Source organism: Oncorhynchus gorbuscha, linkage group LG19 (genome assembly GCF_021184085.1).
Source record: "Oncorhynchus gorbuscha isolate QuinsamMale2020 ecotype Even-year linkage group LG19, OgorEven_v1.0, whole genome shotgun sequence".
NCBI lineage: Eukaryota > Metazoa > Chordata > Actinopteri > Salmoniformes > Salmonidae > Oncorhynchus > Oncorhynchus gorbuscha.
In genome coordinates, this window is record NC_060191.1 from 22,991,359 (window position 1) to 23,006,356 (window position 14,998).

General features: G+C 40.7%; 2 protein-coding genes across 2 annotated transcripts; both read left to right on the forward strand.

Moving 5' to 3' along the window:
* Positions 1-288: 288 nt before the first annotated feature.
* On the forward strand, positions 289-1,600 carry LOC124006161 (hepcidin). Its single transcript, XM_046315977.1, has 3 exons — positions 289-585; positions 680-760; positions 1,007-1,600. The coding sequence occupies exons 1-3, from the start codon at positions 505-507 to the stop codon at positions 1,103-1,105; spliced, it is 261 nt and encodes an 86-aa protein (XP_046171933.1). The 5' UTR covers positions 289-504; the 3' UTR covers positions 1,106-1,600.
* A 7,249-nt stretch (positions 1,601-8,849) lies between these two features.
* Positions 8,850-9,976, forward strand: LOC124004861 (hepcidin-like). The gene is made up of 3 exons (XM_046313691.1): positions 8,850-9,343; positions 9,435-9,515; positions 9,761-9,976. The coding sequence occupies exons 1-3, from the start codon at positions 9,254-9,256 to the stop codon at positions 9,857-9,859; spliced, it is 270 nt and encodes an 89-aa protein (XP_046169647.1). The 5' UTR covers positions 8,850-9,253; the 3' UTR covers positions 9,860-9,976.
* Positions 9,977-14,998: the final 5,022 nt, after the last annotated feature.

Genomic DNA, 14,998 nt, shown 5'->3' on the forward strand with positions numbered 1-14,998 from the left:
TTAAAAAAAGAAGTAGGCCTGCTTAAATGTTTAATTAATAGTCTATGATATTAGACTATGGCAATTTTCAGTTATCCACCCTAAAGGAATGACAAAAAAACTATAAAATGTCACTATGTAGACCAATAGGCCTAGACGTACAAATTCCATTTTTGAAAGCGGGAAAGTGGATTAGGTAATATGTGACGGGATTGCGCTCCATTGTCCAAAGGAGGAGGAGGAGGAGGAGGGGGGGGTAGGATTGCACAATAGTGGCCAAAGTGTGTATAAATACCAGTGCACCGCAGTCTCACCACATGACAGAGAAGTACCTCATCCGCTGACACCAAAAGAACAATCAATCAAATTTGGACTCGTCTTAGTGCATTGAAAATTGTGCGCTGGAGAGCGTCGCTTTTTGGGAAAATTGAAGAGTTCTGATCTTCTTCCTAAACTGTCACTTCAATTTCAACTGATTTCAACCAGACTTTTAAATAGGCTATAAACTTCCTAACAAAACCGAGAATGAAGTCCTTCAGTGTTGCAGTTGCAGTGGTACTTGCATGTATGTCCATCATTGAAAGCACCACTGTTCCTTTCTCCGAGGTATGTCTCATTCTCCAATACCAACCCACAACAAAAATGTGTGCATCAATTTTAGAGGTTGGTCATGACTCATTTGTGCCTAATGTCTTTGCAGGTGCTAACGGAGGAGGTTGGAAGCATTGACAGTCCAGTTGGGGAACATCAACAGCCGGGCGGCGAGTCCATGCGTCTGCCGGTACGTTCAATTGAATGAATGAATTAAGCTAATTACCTTTAGCAAATTAACATCTAAGTGGTTGCGTTTCACCATCGGAATAGAATTAGACCAGTAGCGCTAGCTGTTAACCATTTGATCGTGAGCCGTTAGAGAGGGCTTTAGGGCGAACTGTGCTGTGGTTGTGAAGTGGAGACTTGGACAAAAATACTTACCATGTGCCTTTTCCCTCTTTTTCTTCATATTCATTTCTTGGCCGGGATACAGGAGCATTTCAGGTTCAAGCGTCAGAGCCACCTCTCCCTGTGCCATTGGTGCTGCAACTGCTGTCACAACAAGGGCTGTGGCTTCTGCTGCAAATTCTGAGGACCTGCCTGCAATAAAACCATCTTATTAACTTATTGCCTTTAATTTCCCCCCTATTCTTCTACATTTCCTTTGGACTCTGTGGAGAAGATGCAAATCTCATTGATGTCTTTCTCACTGCAACCTAAGTCTTGTACATAAATGTTTTGTATCATGTTCTATAGCCTAGTGACACAGGAAGAAGACCGCTAATTGAAATAATCATTTCTATTATGTACATTTAGTACATTTTTTGGTACATTTTCTAGTTTGTACATGTTGCAATGTTTTCTTTCTGAGATGTTGTTTTTGTAACTATGATAATGATTTATAAAATCACTTCTTGTGACACTTAAAAAAAATAAAACACACATTCTTTGAATAACAAACGAATGATGAATGTGTTATAGATGTGTTTCCTGTGGCCAAATGTTCGGGCCTGACAGCCAGAGGCTTATTCAAATTAGCCACGTAGTAGTTTTTGCCCTGAGGTCTGGGAATGGAGTCTACAGTGCCTTCACCACTTGACCTTTTCCACATTTGTTGTGTTACAGCTCAAATTTAAAATGGATTAAGTTGAGATTTTGTGTCACTGGCCTACACAATACCCCATAATGTCAAAGTGGAATAATGTTTAGACATTTTTACGGATTGATAAAAAAAAATTAAAAAGCTGAAACGTCTTGAGGTAATAAGTATTCAACCCCTTTATTATGGCAAGCCTAAATAAATGCAGTAGTAAAAATGTGCTTAACAAGTCACATAATAAGTTACATGGACTCACTCTGTGTGCAATAATAGTGTTAAAAACATCCCCATACAAATCTGTCAGTCTAAGCTAGAGATATCTGTTTTTTGGATGCCTCTCAAGACTCTCTTCTCTGTACACATCAATGATGTCTCTCTTGCTGCTGGTGAGTCTCTGATCCACCTCGACGCAGACGACACCATTCTGTATACTTCTGGCCCTTCTTTGGACACTGTGTTAACAACCCTCCAGACGAGCTTCAATGCCATACAACTCTCCTTCCGTGGCCTCCAACTGCTCTTAAATACAAGTTCAACTAAATGCATCCTCTTCAACCGATCACTGCCCGCATCTGCACGCCTGTCTAGCATCACTACTCTGGACGGCTCTGACTTAGAATACGTGAACAACTACAAATACCTAGGTGTCTGGCTAGACTGTAAACTCTCCTTCCAGACTCACATTAAGGATCTCCAATCCAAAATTAAATCTAGAATCGGCTTCCTATTTCGCAACAAAGCATCCTTCACTCATGCTGCCAGACATACCCTCGTAAAACTGACCATCCTACCGATCCTCGACTTCGGCGATGTCATTTATAAAATAGCCTCCAACACTCTACTCAACAAATTGGATGCAGTTTATCACTGTGTCATCCGTTTTGTCACCCAAGCCCCATATACCACCCACCACTGCGACCTGTATGCTCTCGTTAGCTGGCCCTCGCTTCTCTGCTAGGTAAAGCCCCACCTTATCTCAGCTCACTGGTCACCATAGCAGCACCCACCCATAGCACGCGCTCCAGAAGGTATACCTCACTGGTCACCCCCAAAGTCAATTCTTCCTTTGGCCACCTTTCCTTCCAGTTCTCTGCTGCCAATGACTGGAACGAACTGCCAAAATCACTGAAGCTGGAGGCTCATATCTCCCTCACTAGCTTTAAGCACCAGCTGTCAGAGCATCTCACAGATCACTGCAATGGTACATAGCCCATCTGTAGACAGCCCATCCAACTACCCCATCCCCATACTGTATTTATTTATTCATCTTGCTCCTTTGCACCCCAGTATCTCTACTTGCACATTCATCTTCTGCACATCTACCATTCCAGTGTTTAATTGCTATATTGTAATTACATCGCCACAATGGCCAATTTATTGCCTTACCTCCCCTGTCTCACCTCATTTGCACACACTGTATATAGACTTTGCTTTCTTCTACTGTATTATTGTATGTTTGTTTATTCCATGTGTAACACTGTGTTGTTGTATGTGTCAAACTGCTGTGCTTTATCTTGGCCAGGTTGCAGTTGTAAATGAGAACTTGTTCTCAACTAGCCTACCTGGTTAAATAAACGTGAAATACATTTTTAAAAATCCACTAAATCTGCCGATTTCACACTTCCGCATCTGTGGTAAAAGGTGACAGAGCTACAGCAGTGTTTGTCAGACCATGAGACATCCCAAAAATGGGTCTTCTTACCAAGTCCTTTGTAGCGAAAGGTTTAGCCTTCAAACTATTAAGACCCATCTATGGAAAGATGAGAGTCTCACGGAACACAATGGTGTTCTCAATTTTGCCCTACAACCCCCACAAGTGTCTTGGGACTTGTCTGAAATTGGTACAGCCAATCTGCCAACTTCTGTCTGTAGTGTCTGAACCGTTTGGGCTAATATGACCTCTATGGAAAGGTGAGGATGCCCACAGGCTTCACATGACTTGTCTGAAGGTCCCCAGGTACCAGACATACTATATATATGGAGACTGTTTAGTGGCAAAAATAAGGGATTAAATACTTGTAAAAAATATACAGTTGAAGTCGGAAGTTTACATACACTTAGGGTGGAGTCAATAAAACTTGTTTTTCAACCACCACAAATTTGTTCTAAACAAACTATAGTTTGGCAAGTTGGTTAGGACATCTACTTTGTACATGACACAAGTACTTTTTCCAACAATTGTTTACAGAGATTATTTGACTGTATCACAATTCCAGTGGGTCAGAAGTTTACATACACTAAGTTGACTGTGCCTTTAAACAGCTTGGAAAATTCCAGAAAATGATGTCATGGCTTTAAAAGCTTCTGATAGGCTAATTAACATAATTTGTGTCAATTGGAGCTGTACCTGTGGATGTATTTCAAGGCCTACCTTCAAACTCAGTGCCACTTTGCTTGACATCATGGGAAAATCAAAAGAAATCAGCCAAAACCTCAGAAAAAAATTGTAGACCTCAAGTCTTGTTCATTCTTGGGAGCAATTTCCAAATGCCTGAAGGTACCACGTTCATCTGTACAAACAATAGTACGCAAGTATAAACACCATGGGACTATGCAGCCGTCATACTACTCAGGAAGGAGACGCATTCTGTCTCCGAGAGATTAATGTACTTTGGTGCGAAAAGTGCAAATCAATCCCAGAACAACAGCAAAGGACCTTGTGAAGATGCTGGAGGAAATAGGTACAAAAATATCTTTATCCACAGTAAAACGAGTCCTATATCGACATAACCTGAAAGGCCGCTCAGTAAGGAAGAAGCCACTGCTCCAAAACCGACATAAAAAAGCCAGACTACGGTTTGCAACTGCACATGGGGACAAAGATCACACTTTTTGGAGAAATGTCCTCTGGTCTGATGAAACAGAAATAGAACTGTTTGACCATAATGAACATTGTTGTGTTTGGAGGAAAAAGGGGAGGCTTGCAAGCCGAAGAACACCATCCCAACCGTGAAGCACAGGGGTGGCAGCATCATGTTGTGGGCGTGCTTTGCTGCAGGAGGGACTGGTGGACTTCACAAAATAGATGGCCTCATGAGGTAGGAAAATTATGGGGATATTATGAAGCAACATCTCAAGAAATCAGTTAAATCTTGGTCGCAAATGGGTCTTCCAAATGGACAATGACCCCAAGCATACTTCCAAAGTTGTGGCAAAATGGCTTAAGGACAACAAAGTCAAAGTATTGGAGTGGCCATCACAAAACCCTGACCTCAATCCAATAGAACATTTGTGGGCAGAACTGAAAAAGCGTGGGCGAGCAAGGAGGCCTATAAACCTGACTCAGTTACACCAGCTCTGTCAGGAGGAATGGGCCAATATTCACCCAACTTATTGTGAAGGCTACTCAAAATGGGTACCCAAAATGCTTGACCCAAGTTGAACAATTTAAAGGCAATGCTACCAAATACTAATTGAGTGTATGTACACTTCTAACCCACTGGGAATGTGATGATAGAAATGAAAGCTGAAATTAATCATTCTCTCTGCTATTATTCTGACATTTCACATTCTTATAATAAAGTGGTGATCCTAACTGACCTAAGACAGGGCATTATTACTACGATTAAATGCCAGGAATTGTGAAAAACTGAGTTTAAATGTATTTGGCTAAGGTGTATGTAAACTTCTGACTTCAACTGTATATATATGCTTCCTGATTTTTGTTATATCTCTCTGATATAGGACAGACACTTCAGAACCAACTTCCTGTAGATGTATTTTTCGGGATGATCTGTTGTTCCATGTAGTGAATCTGTTATTCATTGTGTTTGTATGGGCTAATAACAATACGGCACAACACTTCCTTCCATAAAATAGTTTTTTATATGTTTTTGGGATACTTCAAGGAGTCTTAAACTAAAATAGCCAAATGATTGTCATGACCTTCTTAAAACAATTCCATATAGTTTTGAAAGGGCTTAGACTGTTATGGGTTAATAAAACAGATTTTTGATTGACTACCTAATTTCAGTACCCCACACATACAATCTATTTAAGGTCCCTCAGTCGAGCAGTGAATTTCAATCACATATTCAACCATAAAGACCAGGGAGGTTTTCCAGTGCCTAGCAAAGAAGGACACCTATTGGTTGATGGGTAAAAAAAAGCACACATTGAATATCCCTTTGAGCATGTTGAAGTTATTAATTAGACTCTGGATGGTGTGTCAAAACACTCAGTCAAAACACTCAGTCACTACAAAGATAGGATGGAAACAGCTCAGCGATTTGACTTTAAAACAGTTATATAGTTTAATGGCTGTGATAGTAGAAAACTGAGGATGGTCAACAACATTGTAGTATTTCCACAATACTAACCTAATTGACAGAGGGAAAAGTTGGAAGCCTGTACAGAATGAAAATATTCCAAAACATGCATCCTGTTTGCAACAAGGCACAAAAGTAATACTGCAAAAAATGTGGCAAAGCAATTCACTTTTTGTTCTGAATACGAAGTGTTATGTTTGGCGCAAATCCAATACAACACATTACTCAGTACCACTCTCCATAATTTCAAGCATATTGGTGGCTGCATCATGTTATGGGTATGCTTGTAATCATTAAAGACTGGGGAATTTTTCAGGATAAAAAATAAACGGAATGGAGCTAAGCACAGGTAAAATCCTAAAGGAAACCATGGTTCAGTCTCCTTTCCACCAGACACTGGGGAATGAATTATTTCACCAGGACAATAACCTAAAACATAAGGCCAAATCTACACAGGTGTTGCTTACCAAGAAGACAGTGAATGTTCCTGAGTGGCCGAGTTACAGTTTGACTTAAATCTACTTGAAAATCTATGGCAAAACCTGAAAATGGTTGTCTAGCAATGATCAACAAACAATTTGACAGAGCTCGAAGAATTTTGAAAATGATAATGGGCAAATGCTGCACAATCCAGGTGTGGAAAGCTCTTAGGGACTTACCCATAAAGACTCACAGCTGTAATCGCTGTCAAAGGTGCTTCCACAAAGTATACTGACTCAAGGGTGTGAATACTTATGCAAATGAGATATTTCTGTATTTAATTTTCAATAAATTTGCTAATATTTCTAAAAATATGTTTTCACTTCGTCATTATGGGGTATTGTGTGTAGATGGGTGAGTGAAAACAATATTTTTAATCCATTTTGAATTCAGACAGTAACACAACAGAATTTGGAACAAGTATGAGAAACTTTATGAAGGGACTGTATGTCAAAATAGTGATATTTAATCTGAATGGCACACATTCCATGACATAGACTGACCAAGTGAGTCCCAGTGAAAGCTAGGATCCCTTATTGATTTCACTTGTTAAACCCATTTCAATCAGTGTAGATGACGTGGAGGACACAGGTCAAATGTTTTTTTTTTAAAGCCATGAGACAATTGAGACATGGATTGTGAATGTCTGCCATTCAGAGGGTGAATGGGAAAGATAAAATATTTAAATGCCTTTGAACGAGGTGTGGTAATAGCTGCCAGGCACACTGGTTTGTGTCAAGAACTGCACCGCTGCTGGAATTTTCAAGCTCAACAGTTTCACGTGTGTATCAAGAATGGTCCACCACCCATAGGTCATCCAGCCAACTTGACACAATTGTGGGAAGCATTAGAGTCAACATGGGCCAACATTCCTGTGAAACGCTTTCGACACCTTGTAGAGTTCATGCCCAGACAATTAGCAACTCAATATTAGGAAGGTGTTCTTAATTGTTTTGTACACTCAGTGTAGTCCATATTACTCTTAGAAAAAGGGGACTGGAATTGGCATTAGGATATGCACTTTGAAAATCCTATCTACTGTATGAACTAGGTCTGACTTGTTAGTACAGCCTACTAAAACAGTCAGTGCTCCACGCTGCTCCATGAGGCAGAGAATGTCACAGCAAATAGGGGACGAGTTGGACAGAGTTGTTCTCAATAATGAGCTGATAGTAACCCAGTTCTACATGAACTAGCAACAGAAATCATGTAAGACAACAGGCTGGTCTGGAGAAGGTGGGGAGTCGGAAGAAAACTGAGAATAGTTATTTTGGGGCGGTTGGCTATTTCAGTAGTAAATATTTTTCTTAACTTAATTTTTGGGACATTTTGTGTCAAGTTCCCAGACAAATAAAGGGCATGTGAGGTGGTGAGAGAGAGGAGGGGGGAGACAGAGGTAGTTAGAATGACAGAGGGGGGGAAAATGGGGCCAATGTCCCGTCCCAGGAGGAGCGAGTGGTGGACTGGCGCCTGTCTAGGTGACTGTGTCTCTGTGTCCGCCCCACTGGAGCCGAGCTCTGTTTGACCAGAAGGTTCACAAAGATAGTGCTGGCGACTGGTGTCATAGCAGAAAGTTCCTCCCTCACCCCCACTTTCACTACTACTCAACCAAATTAAGCTAGCTGGGTGGATTCCAATGAGGAGTCATTTGTGGTTATATTTGTTGACACTGATGTTCCGGTCACCCAAAGTCAACAAGCGATGGCGAAAGGTTCTCTATATACAAGACAGATGGGCTCAGGGTTCCACACAACATGTAATTTCACTTACATGGACAAGTTGGGCACAGCCAATGAAATAAGTATTGAATGGATTCAAATGTAATAGTATAGTGTCAAACAAGTTGAGCCCTGGAGAGCACATGCAATTAATTGTTATTAGGCTATTAACCACTTATCACAGACCATTTTGAGGATGCAAATTATGCATTCAGAGGCTTACAATTTTCACAGTATAATTTTGTGTTTCTGAAATGTGATAATAGCAGCATATCATTAAATGCATCATTGTATTATTTGTAATTTTTAAAGGTGCCCTCTTATCCAGAGCAACTTACTGTAAGTGTATTAACCTCATTCTTTTTCTTCTTCTTGTATTTGTCCCCCTTGGGAATCAAACCCACAACTCTGGCGTCGCAAGCAACATGCGCTACCAACTGAGCCACACTGGACATTTCAGCTGCCTACACATTCAAATGACTCTCGTTTTTCTTCTCAACGTCAAAAATACATTTGGCTAACAATGAATGCGTGAATCACTATTATATAGCCTATCTAGTTCTTTTAAAATATTTCCTCTTTCATTAGGTCTGATACTACATAATACCTGCCACATAATACGATCATATTCTTGTATTACTAATAACACTTGAAACAACTGAATGAAAGGTGCCACACATAGGATTTGTTTTCTTACATTTTTGCATTGTACTATACTGAAAATGTCAATAATATATCTGCAGTAATAGTGGAATGATAGTGTTTCAAAGTATTACTTACAGTGGTGTGATTGGCTGTGATATTTGTCAATTGATTTCTCCCACCGGTGTGGAATCCATTGTCAAAATGGGTAAGTTGTTTTGAATTTGTGGCTGTGTTACCTAGAGGAAATCGGGTCAAGTGGAATGTTTGAAAAACAGTGGCCAAAGTGTGTATGAATACCGGTGTACTGCAGTCTCAACACAAGACAGAGAAGTCCCTCAACCACCCACGGATACCAAAAGGACCATCAACTAACTTGGGGCTCATCTATTGCATGTAAAATCGCGCGTTGGAGAGCGTCTCTTTATGGGAAAATGTAAGAGTTCTGATTTTGTTCATAGGCTGTCATATCAATTCCAACTGATTTCAACAGGACTTTTAAATAGGCTATAAACTTCCTAACAAAACCAAAAATGAAGGCCTTCAGTGTTGCAGTTGCAGTGGTACTCGTCCTTGCATGTATGTTCATCCTTGAAAGCACCACTGTTCCTTTCTCCGAGTTATGTCTCATTTTATAATACCAACCCACAACAAATATATCTGCATCGATTTTAGAGGTTGTTCATGACTAATTTGTGCCTAATGTCTTTGCAGGTGCTAACGGAGGAGGTTGGAAGCATTGACAGTCCAGTTGGGGAACATCAACAGCCGGGCGGCGAGTCCATGTGTCTGCCGGTACGTTCAATTGAATAAATGAATTAAGCTAATTACCTTTAGCAAATTAAAATCGAAGTGGTTGCGTTTGCCCCGCAGAATTGAATTAACCTACTTGTGCTACCTGTTATCATTTGATTGTGAGCCGTTAGAGAGGGCTTTAGGGCGAACTGTGCTGTGGTTGTGAAGTGGAGACTTGGACAAAAATACTTACCATGTGCCTTTTCCCTCTTTTTCTTCATATTCTTTTCTTGGCCGGGATACAGGAGCATTTCAGGTTCAAGCGTCAGAGCCACCTCTCCCTGTGCCGTTGGTGCTGCAACTGCTGTCACAACAAGGGCTGTGGCTTCTGCTGCAAATTCTGAGGACCTGCCTGCAATAAAACCATCTTATTAACTTATTGCCTTTAATTTCCCCCTATTCTTCTACATTTCCTTTGGACTCTGTGGAGGAGATGCTATCTCATTGGTGTCTTTCTCACTGCAACCTCAGTCTTGTACATGTTTTGTATCATGTTGTATAGCATGTTCTTCTTTTATTTTATATTTTGTACATTTTATAAAAATAAAAAAACATTATCTAGTTTGCACGTTGTAAGGGTTTTCCTGTGGTGAAGTAGAGGCGGACCAAAATGCAGCGTGGTGGTTATTCATGTTCTTTAATGAAGGAACTATACATGAAATAACTAACAAAACAATAAATGTGCGAAAACCAAAAACAGTCCTATCTGGTGCAAACACAGAGACAGGAACAATCATCCACAAACACACAGTGAAACCCAGGCTACCTAAGTGTGATTCTCAATCAGAGACAACTAATGACACCTGCCTCTGATTGAGAACCATACTAGGCCGAAACATAGAAATACCCAAAACCCAGAAAAACAAACATAGACTGCCCACCCCAACTCACGCCCTGACCATACTAAATAAATACAAAACAAAGGAAATAAAGGTCAGAACGTGACACACGTTTGCGATGTTTTCATTCTAAGATGTTGTTATTGTAAATCAGTTCTTATAGTCCTTTTTTTATATAAATAAACACATTCTTTGAAGAGGTATTCAACCCCAAGCCTAAATAAGTTCAGTAGTAAAAATGTACAAGTCACATGCATGGACTCACTCTGAGTGCAATAATAGTGTTTAACATGACTTTTGAATGACTACCTCATCTTTGTACCCCACACATACAATTATCTGTAAGGTCCCTCAGTTAAGCAGTGAATTTCAAGCACAGATTCAACCAAAAAGACCCGGGGAGCTTTTCCAATGCTTTGCAAAGAAGGGTAATTATTCTTAGATGGGAAAAAAAAGGAGAGATTGAATATCCCTTTGACCATGGTGAAGATATTAATTAGACTCTGGATGGTGTATCAATACACCCAGTCACTACAAAGATACAGGTGTCCTTCCTAACTCAGTTGCAGGAGAGGAAGAAAATAGCTCCATTTCACCATGAGGCCCATGTTGACTTTAAAACAGTTACAGATTAATGGCTGTGATAGGAGAAAACTGAGGATGGATCAACAACATTGTAGTTACTCCACAATACTAACCTAATTGACAGAGAAAAATATTCTAAAACATGCATCCTTTTTGTAACAAGGCACTAAAGTAATATTGCAAAAAAATGTGGCAACGCAATTCACTTTTTGTCCTGAATACAAAGTGTTATGTTTGGGGCAAATCCAATACAACACATTTCTGAGTACCACTCTCCATATTTTCAAGCATTTTGGTGACTGCATCATGTTATGGGTATGCTTGCAATCGTTAACCTTTTTACAAGTGAGATCCAAATATCTCTAACAGGCCCCAGTGTGAGTTTTTCATGGGCGTCATGTCATTATGCACTCACTGTTCCGAAATGTGGTTGTTGCGCAGCAGGACAGTTAACCCGCGCTGTCCTCAAATCAAGGCACGCTGCATGCTAATTATCTATCGGCTATGTTTCAACTTGGCAATTTCAAATCATTTTCTGACAAGTTTGAATTTCTAACAACAGTTTGAATTGAGGTGTGTTCCCCCTCCTCATTAATTCACATAACAAGTAGCCCATTTCACTGTTGCGGACAATTTACATTTGAGGCTTTACTGATGCTGACAAACTTCCCTCTTCAACGAGAATAAGTGCCTTATTTTCTGTATATCGTGTTGCCGTTTCTACTGTAGCGTATAGTGTATGTATGTATGTATGTATGTATGTATGTATGTATGTATGTATGTATGTATGTGTGTGTGTGTGTGTGTGTGTGTGTGTGTGTGTGTGTGTGTGTGTGTGTGTGTGTGTGTGTGTGTGTGTGTGTGTGTGTGTGTGTGTGTGTGTGTGTGTGTGTGTGTGTGTGTGTGTGTGTGTGTGTGTGTGTGTGTGTGTGTGTGTGTGTGTATGTATGTATGTATGTATGTATGTATGTATGTATGTATTTATTCACATGTTCAGGTACTGGTGACAAATCATGCATTCCGATTCTTGTATAGATTGTAATCGACACATATGATGTGTGTAAAATATTTGTTGAAAGTTGTACTGATTATAATAAGCTAATGCTAAGCTATTTGCCAGCTCTGTGTGGTGCCATTTTTGTTGACATTCTGGTTGTCATGTTACCGTCTGCCAGACCAAAGCTGTTATAAAAGATGAGGTGAAGGAATAGTTCACTCGACCGACATATGGTGCTTTCAAGACAGCTGGGAAGTGAAAAATACGAGGCCAACTCATGACGTCAGTGATCTTCAGGTATTGTGGTATTTGGTATTTCATTAGGATCTCCATTAGCTGCTGCAGAAGCTACTCTTCCTGGGGTCCACACAAAACATGAAACATAATACAGAATGACATAATACAGAACATCAATAGACAAGAACAGCTCAAGGACAGAACTACATAAAACCTTTTTAAAAGGCACAGGTAGCCTACATATCAATGCCTACTCACAAACTATCTGGGTCAAATAGGGGAGAGGAGTTGTGCCGCGAGGTGTTGCTTTATCTGTTTTTTGAAACCACGTTTGCTTTTATTTGAGCCATATGAGATGGAAGTTCCATGCGATTAGGGCTCTATATAATACTGTACGCTTTCTTGAATTTGTTCTGGATTTGGGGACTGTGAAAAGACCCCTGGTGGCATGTCTGTGTGTAAGTTGACTATGCAATCAATTTGGGATTTACAACACATGAATGTTTCTTATAAAAATACAAAAGTGATAAAGTCAGTCTCTCTTCAACTCTTAGCCAAGAGAGACTGGCATGCATAGTATTTATATCAGCCCTCTGATTACAAATAAGAGCAAAATGTGCTGCTCTGTTCTGGGCCGGCTGCAGCTTAACTAGGTCTTTCCTTGCAGCACTGAACCACATGACTGGGCAATAATCAAGATTAGACAAAACTAGAGCTTGCAGGACTTGCTTTTTGGAGTGTGGTGTCAAAAAAACAGAGCATCTCTTTATTACTGCCAGACCTCTCCCCATCTTTGCAAGCATTGAATCTATATGTTTTGACCACGACAGTTTACAATCTAAAGTAACGTCAAGTAATTTAGTCTCCTCAACTTGTTCAACAGCCACACCATTCATTACCAGATTCAGCTGAGTTCTAGAACTTAAATGATTTCCAAAGCTTTTTTTAACAGTCCTTTTTGTTCTCAATGATTTTCTCATCAAAGTAGATACATTATGGAATCTCGTGATTAAACCAAGGGCTAGACCTCTGCTTTACCCTGGGAGCCATCACATTCACCACACCAAGGAATCTTCATTTAAAGGATTCCCGGGCACTGTCTACCCTTACACTATCCAACACAGGTGACCAGTCAATTTTATCCACTTGCTCCCTAAACATTTCAGCACAGTATTTTTGGAGTCCTCTGACGGTTTTGGATACACTTAAATATATATTTAAAAATCCCTACTTGTGCAAAATGTAATACAATTATCACTGATTCTATATACTATTAATCCTCTCTGCGGTATTTTGGATTTATCAGACACCAATATTAAGTCAATCATACTTTGCACTGTTCTACATACCCCGATGGGATGTTTTATCATTTAGGTCAGAGCAAGTGATCTACAGAAGTGCATCAATACGTTGTGGGTTGAGATATCCTTTTTGCAGACATCAGTGTTGAAATTCCCGAACAAAATGACTTCCTTCACCAGGAAATCATTACAGTTTGACAACCCAATTTTGAGACCTTCATAGAATGCATTCTGACACACCCCCAACCAAATCAGTTTGGTTTTGGGAAGGCAGATATCCAGCCAGACAATCTCCAGATCAACGCTTAAATCCGATCTGATGTTAAAAGCAATGTCCGATCTCACAAATGCACATATTCCCCCACTGTTCCGATTCCGATCCTTCCTGACAACAGAGAAATTGCCTATCTCAATCACAAACAGATGAATCCAACCACATCTCAGTAAAACATAAGACACCCACCGCTGATTTGCAAACCAACAGGCGTATCTCATCAATCTTCGGTAGGAGGCTTTGGACGTTTAAGTGCACAAAAAGTAAACCCTTCTTCCCAAAGGCCTCACTGAATTCCCGATCCACTTGTAACTCGCCTCCCACTGCACTACCATCTTCCCTCTGCCCTGCCTCCGGTGGCCTCTCTGCCTCCATAGAGCGCCCCTCCTCAGGTGCTGCTCCATCGTCCATTGTTGAAAATGACATTTAATTTTCAATAAATATGCAAACATTTCTAAAAACATGTTTTCACTTGTCATTAGGGGGTATTGTGTGTAGATGGGTTTGATTTTTGGAGGGGAGTAAGTCAAGGGGTATGAATACACACACGTGTGGGCGTGGACACACACACACACACACACACACACACACACACACACACACACACACACACACACACACACACACACACACACACACACACACACACACACACACACACACACACACACACACACACACACACACACACACACACACACACACACACAATTAATTCCTGGGCTGTTCTGAGAGTCTAAGTTGTCAATGTTTTATGATCAGTCAATTGCACCTGGTAACCCTTTGAGGTGGGAGGGTGGTTGACATTGTTGCTCAGTATTCTGTGTAATACAGTAGGCAGCAAATAGGGATTGTTAAGTTTAAATAGGCCCCCATTCGAGCAATCGCCATAATGACTGCTCATTCAAGTGTGATTCAACATGTCACATATTCGAATAAACTTGGGCACTCTCAGCCTTTTCTCTCTCTCAGCCTTTTCTCTCTCACGCTCACGCTCACGCTCTCTCTCTCTCTCTCTCTTCCTCTCTCTCCCCCTCTCTCTCTCAGCCTTTTTCTCTCTCTCTCTCTTCCTCTCTCTCCCCCTCTCTCTCTCAGCCTTTTCTCTCTCTCTCACGCTCACGCTCACGCTCACGCTCTCTCTCTCTCTCTCTCTCTCTCTCTCTCTCTCTCTCTCTCTCTCTCTCTCTCTCTCTCTCTCTCTCTCTCTCTCTCTCTCTCTCTCTCTCTCTCTCCCTCTGCCTCTCTCACTG